The sequence below is a fragment of the Camelina sativa genome, chromosome 7 (assembly GCF_000633955.1).
Source record: "Camelina sativa cultivar DH55 chromosome 7, Cs, whole genome shotgun sequence".
NCBI classification, from domain to species: Eukaryota; Viridiplantae; Streptophyta; class Magnoliopsida; order Brassicales; family Brassicaceae; genus Camelina; species Camelina sativa.
Genome location: NC_025691.1, coordinates 30,170,995 through 30,177,422, shown reverse-complemented (window position 1 = coordinate 30,177,422; position 6,428 = coordinate 30,170,995). Strand labels below are relative to the sequence as shown.

General features: G+C 38.5%; 2 protein-coding genes across 2 annotated transcripts in view; one reads left to right on the top strand and one right to left on the bottom strand.

Annotated features, from left to right (window-relative positions):
- The window catches only part of LOC104703416, a 3,409-nt gene extending 943 nt beyond the window's left edge, over positions 1 to 2,466 (bottom strand). Inside the window, exons 1-3 of the mRNA XM_010419427.1 lie at positions 1,736 to 2,466; positions 1,326 to 1,636; positions 504 to 1,235 (exon numbers count right to left, since the gene is read on the bottom strand). Coding sequence (XP_010417729.1) covers positions 504 to 1,235; positions 1,326 to 1,636; positions 1,736 to 2,000 — 1,308 coding nt within the window. The 5' untranslated portion in view covers positions 2,001 to 2,466. The remainder of the gene's footprint in view (positions 1 to 503; positions 1,236 to 1,325; positions 1,637 to 1,735) is intronic.
- Positions 3,780 to 5,413, top strand: LOC104703415 (glycosyltransferase family protein 64 C3-like). The gene has a single exon (XM_010419426.2). The coding sequence runs from the start codon at positions 3,977 to 3,979 to the stop codon at positions 4,994 to 4,996; it is 1,020 nt and encodes a 339-aa protein (XP_010417728.1). The 5' UTR covers positions 3,780 to 3,976; the 3' UTR covers positions 4,997 to 5,413.

Sequence of the window (6,428 nt, the reverse complement as noted above, 5' to 3'; positions counted from 1 at the left end):
TGAGTTGGAAGCACCATCTCGGATGAGAGTCTGCCTATCTCGTGAAGTGCCTCATCCCAGCCTTCCACATGAAGTGGAGCCTTGTATAGCCTTAAGACGTCTGATGTCATCTTAGATGGGTCATACCAAGCTCGACGATTCACCACCTGAGCTATTTCAGTGCGTAAAAGCGGGCGAACAAGGTGTTTCTTTCCAAGTGATGTATGCAAAAGTATTCTTGCAAAAGCTGGAACTACTTCCCTCGTTAAGCTTACATTAAGCAAAATCACTCCTTTAACTTTGATGGAATCTTTTGATTCTACCAATCTCTGTGCAGCCTTGAGAGCAAGCAAGCCTCCATCATCATGGCCAACCAAGACTACAGAAGCAAATCCCATTTCTTGGCAAAAAGCAAGAAGCATATCTACCTGGAACCCATAAACAGATCAATGAGTGTTTGTTAACATTTCTTTCTAAGTGCAACGACAAAGCTCCCATGAGTCTGAAATTGAACTGAAATTTACCTGATTTTCCAGAGTGTAAGGGTTTGGCATCTCTCTAGCTTCCAAATCCTTTTTATGAGTTCTGACTGTTAATCCCCATCCAGGCCTGTCAAATGCAGTGACAACACATCCAAGCTGATGGGAGAGAGAACCCATCACATGTCTCCAAGAAAACACTCCTCCGCCAAATCCATGGACAAACACCACACCAAATTGACCGCTTCCATCCACATTTTGCTGTTTCGTGGCACCAAAACTGGACACATTCACGTCATCCTCTCGACACCCATCTTCCTGAATATCTTTGAAAAGAAGAGAAGAAGCATGATCTAACAGAGGGTCGTGCAAGGAAGAGGAAATGTTGATCAGACTGCTATAACTCCTATGGTGGTGGTGATGATTGAGCTTGTTTCTTGTGACCATGCTCAATAAATTCCTGTCAAGCTTCAACCGTCCCGCCATTTCCTCTGGTACATTGAGCATAGAATTGGTTTCAAGAGAAAGAGTTGAGGAGATGGAGTGTTGCGGAGGAGAACCAGGTGTGCAAATCTTGTAATGCAGAGTGAGGCCTCTGACATTGATGAATAAGCTTTCAAGATCAGCAAGCAATCTGACAGGGAGCTCTCCTTCATCATGGGATGCTGAAGAAGGCAACTTTCGTCCATCCAAGATCGATGCCTTTCCTACCAAAGGAATGGGAGAACGTGGGACTTTATGGTAACCCCCAGATAAGACACTTTTGCACGAAATAACCTATCACACAGTCAATAAGATATTTAGTAGATGATCTTCAACTTAAAAAAAAAAAAAAAATCATAGAGGATGGATAATTAAGAAACTCACAGATTCAGGGTCAACTCTATGATACAAGAGTTTCCTCCTAGCTCTGCAACTTGTTCTGTAAGAAACAACCATATGACCAAGAGCAAAAACCAGAGATGAAAGGAACAAAACAGGCATCCCCCAAGACTTCTTGAGATGGAGTCGTTGCCTTGCCGGAGATGATGACGAGGCTTCCGCAATAAGTTGAGAGTTAGCAGTAAAAACGCAAGCTTTAACTGAAAGAAGGATAATTGAAACAACAGAACACATGGATACAGTTCCGAGGTAAGGACCGTGCGACACCGCAGGAGCATCAGAGAGAGAGTAAACACCTGTTGTGTTTGATGAAGAGATGAATAATAAATATTCGAGAAAACAGAGCATTATTAAACTAGCTAGAGGGTAGAAAGAGAAGAAGGAATATTCCATACAAATGACAAAGAAAGATCTGACGAGGGAGACGAGAGGGATATCAGTCAAAGAGCTCTTGAAAGCGTATCGCGTAAGATGCTCCTTAAAGCCGTAGCAGGTCAAACAGGTGAAGCTTGAAAGCAAAAAGGTGGGAACCAAGACGTCGCCGATGGCTACAAGTACAGGCAAGGACGAAACCAAAAGAGAAACCAACATGGCAACCATGAAGAAGAGCGTCCTTAAGCATCTTCTCGCTTTATCTACCATAAACCAACCTTTCCCCATTGCTTTCTTTCCCCGACAAAAAAAAAGAATATACAAATCCGAGAATCGAAGATCACACCTCCGGGATCAGACTCTTTTTTTTTTTTGTCTCCTTTGCTTAAAAAACTAAATTATGTGGGGGTTAGAGGAGGAACCCTAACGAGAAGAGACGACCAACAAAAATCCACCAACTTCGAAGGATGATTTCGCGACGAAGATGGTGGCGAGTTGGCCATATATGCCTTGGATGCAGAGAGAAAACAAAAACAAAAAAGTGACCCCCCTTTTTGTTATACGCAATGAGTGAGAAAAAAAAAAAGAATGAATCAGAAATAAAGAGGGAATGCCATTGCTACGATTCTGATATCGAAGAAGAAAAATTTTAGGAATTTCAGAATCGCAGGAACGGCTGCGAAACAACAACAACAAAGAAAGAAAGAAAGAAAGAAGAAGAAAATAAAAAATAAAAAAAGGGAAAAACTTTTTGGTGGACGTCGATCCGTAATTTTTAAACTTTAAAAACAAATTAAACAAAAATCTCCGTTTTCTTCTGCTCTTTTTTTTCTACAACGTTTCTTTTTTTTTAAAAAAAACATACATTATTATTATTATACTCTATAGTACCATACTTATAATTAAAAACAAATTTTAATTAATTATTTTGTAAAAACAATAAATATCTTGTTTTTTTTACATGACTTTGTTCCTACGGACCATTCTATCATAAGTCTTTTTATTGGACTAATCTACCCTTTTTATTATGGAAAAAAAATAATAAAAAAACCTAAGCATAGAAAGACACTATACTTAGCAGTGCTATTTTTCTAAGAAAAACCAGTGTTGTTGTTGTTTCTATTTGTGGAAATATTGTTTCTGTAAAAAGTAAATTCTTTTTCTAGAACATATATATATATAAACAGAAATTATACGTTCATGACAGACTTGTTTTGTTTATTTGGAATACACACTCTATATAAGACTGATATTTTCTATTATTAGGATTTATTCACCTAGATCTCTTATTATTCCAAAGCTTTGCAAACTATTTTACAAAAAAAAAAAAAAAGCTTTGCAAACTAAATTTAAGATAGAAAGAAAGAATAATTTAAGCAAAAAACAGTGTAGCTGACTGTAACAGTGACAACGGCCTGTTTTTTTTTTTTTTTTTTAAATTTTGTGACCGTTGTTAACTTTTCAAACTTGCTTAATAAACAGACAATACGGGCTGGGCCATCCGTTATTAAATTACTTGGCTTTTCACATGTAATGCAACATTAATAAGCTGTCACCAAACTATCTTGTTGTAACAAGATATCTTGTCCAAAACTATACTAATAATTAATGTCTTGTTTCGGATTACATAATTCAACACACAAAGTTCAGTGGCAAATATATCATAAAATACTTGCTAAGCTAGCGTTAGTTGGTGGAAGAAGGTTTTGATGAATGATGATGATAAGTGCTTTAGTTTGACCAGAGAGACAACCCAAATGCATGAAACACCACCAATCCACACAGAGACATTACTAATAGTAATAGGGAGATTGCATAGAAAAGGCAAACTACCAACTGAAAAGAGCAAAGATCACGTGCATGGGTCCCAAATCCCCACTCCTTCTCTGCTCCAACTTTCACGCTTTTTGAGCAGCAACCTGCTGCCGCATCTAAAGCTGCCCGAGGTACAAATCCCCTCGTACTATAATAATAGCCAAAAGAAGATGTTGTATTGGGCTTTGTTTGATTTGTAAACTTCATTGGGCTTAATTACATTCTTATAGGGCTTTAATACTGAAAACCCAGCTTTGATTACTTTAGGCTTGACTTTTTGCTCCCCAACTAGTCATTCTGAAGTTCAAATCTCTCCGTCGAGAGATTCCGATACCGGAACACCGCTTCTGCTTCTTCCGAGGTAAATTTTTGATTCCGATCGTTCTGCTCTGTTTTCATCGATCACATTGATAAGAAGAAGAAGAAAAAAAAAAGAAACTAGGGTTGATATGGGAGTAATAACGGTGTGGATTGCTTTCTACTATATCTGGTTCATGTTCGTTCTAGTCTTTGTTACGGATCTCGTGTTTTGCCGTACGTTATCACTTGATCCGGATCCGTGTGACTCGATGAATCAGAGAGAATTTGAGAAACTCAGATCGGATCAGCTAACCGTTCTAATCAACGGTTACTCTGAATCTCGGATTCCTCTTCTGCAAACCATCGTTGCCTCGTATTCAGCAGCCTCAGTCGTATCATCCATCTTAGTCCTATGGGGTAACCCTAACACACATGACCAGGTTCTTGACCAGTTATACCACAACATGACTCAGTATTCGCCTGGTACTGCTTCAATCTCTCTGATTCAGCAATCTTCGAGCAGCCTCAACGCCAGATTCCTACCTCGTTCCTCTGTAGACACTCGTGCTGTTCTGGTATGTGATGATGACGTCGAGGTTGACCGGAGATCGCTGGAGTTCGCATTTTCCGTGTGGAAGTCTAATCCTGATCGTCTTGTTGGAACGTTTGTGAGGTCACACGGTTTCGATTTGCAGGGGAGAGAGTGGATATACACTGTTCATCCTGATAGATACTCTATCTTGCTGACCAAGTTTATGATGATGAAACAAGATTATCTCTTCGAGTATAGCTGCGGAGGAGGTGTGGAGATGAAGGAGATGAGGATGATTGTGGACCAAATGCGTAACTGCGAGGATATACTGATGAATTTTGTAGCTGCGGACAAGTTAAGAGCAGGGCCGATCATGGTTGGAGCGGAGAGAGTTAGGGATTGGGGAGATGCGCGTAACGAACAAGAAGAAGAACAAGTTGACGAGGGAGTAAGAGATGTGGGACTGAGCAGTAGGAGAGTGGAACATAGGAAGAGAAGAGGCAATTGCATTAGGGAGTTTCATAGAGTTATGGGGAAGATGCCGTTAATGTATAGCTATGGTAAGGTTGTGAACTCTGTTGGGGAACAAGGACTATGTCGTAAAGCAGGAAAGCTTGTGTTTTGTGACCGAGACTGAACGCTTTCTCAAAGCTTATTATGCGTCAGAATGGCTCGACCTAAAAGAATGTGCGAGTTCATCATCGCGTCGCGTGTAATAGCCAACAAGCAAGTTAGCAGCAACATGGAAACGAAGCATTCGAATAAACAGAGAGTAATAGTGTAGGAATGAATTTTGGTAAAAGAAGAAGCTGCTGGGCTCTGAGACTGAGAATATAGGAAATTTTGTAAACGGGCCTTACAAACTACAAGGCACAAATATCTCACCAGACTCAAAGAAGTTACAAATTAAAAAGCATAAATGTAAAATGTAAAGTTTTATGTGTAAAATAACTAGGATGTTTTATAGCATTACGTAAACCGTTAAAACTAGAAATCATTGTAAGCTAAAAAAATTGTTACCAAGAACATATGCATATACAGTACTAACTAACTAAGTAGAGGAAAAAACAGCCATATTTATTTCTATACGAGCAATGTATGTAAATACATCAAAGTGAGTGTATTTTTGTAAAATTATAAAATAAAATGGTAAATGTATAACGTGCGGGCGTTACCTACAAGCTACAACCTAATATTATCATTATGTACACTACTACAGAGTACATACAAAAAGAGGTGCTAAATAAATAGCTAAAAATTAGCGTGGCAAAGGCGGAGCCGTCGGAGGAATTTGGTTTTATGAAAGAAAACAAAAAAAAAAGGAGAGAAATATCTTGGGCAGCTGTCACAGCCGCAGGTAAGGGGAAGGTGGTGACGTGTCGCCATAAAACACCGATTCTGTTTGTATTGTTTAATTTATTGTCGCATTCTTGCGTATATGTCTCGGTAAAAGCGCCTCCTTAAGTACATATCTTCTAGAACCGTTAACTTTTAGACAAGTGGAAGATGTCAGTACCGTTAGCGTTGGCCTTGTTAAAAAAGGTTACCACTACTTCTCGTGAAATGATTTGGACCCACTTTTATAAGTGTTAATGTTTGTCATACCCAAAAAAAAATGAAAATAAAAGAAGGGAGAGGATCTTCTTTTCCTAAACAAACAAGCTCTATTCCATTGCATGCCTTTCCCTTTGGATATTTTTCTTTGGCAACTAGGAACACTGACAATCCGATCCATCGCTTTCTTATCCCACGGCTCTCAGTTATCCTCTCAATTTGCTTTGCAGATGTACGATTCGTGATTTTATTTTTTACTCAAGCAGCACAGTTGTTTTTCTTCTTTATTCTATCAAATAAATTATTCTAGTATCTTTTGGCCAGTTGTGATACATCCCGAAAGAATCTACGCAATAATTGAATTAGGAGTACTAGAAAACGCAATTTCTAAAAGTTTTATAGTTAAAAGTTAAAACATTACTAACTCAATACTCACACGTTAACATGTAGATTTCTTATGTATGTATATAAGAACATGAGTACAACTTTAACAAAAAAAAAAAAAAAAAAAATGA

Excerpts from the sequence above, each read along its gene's own strand:
- LOC104703415 (XM_010419426.2), top strand. The coding sequence starts at position 3,977 with ATGGGAGTAATAACGGTGTGGATTGCTTTCTACTATATCTGGTTCATG.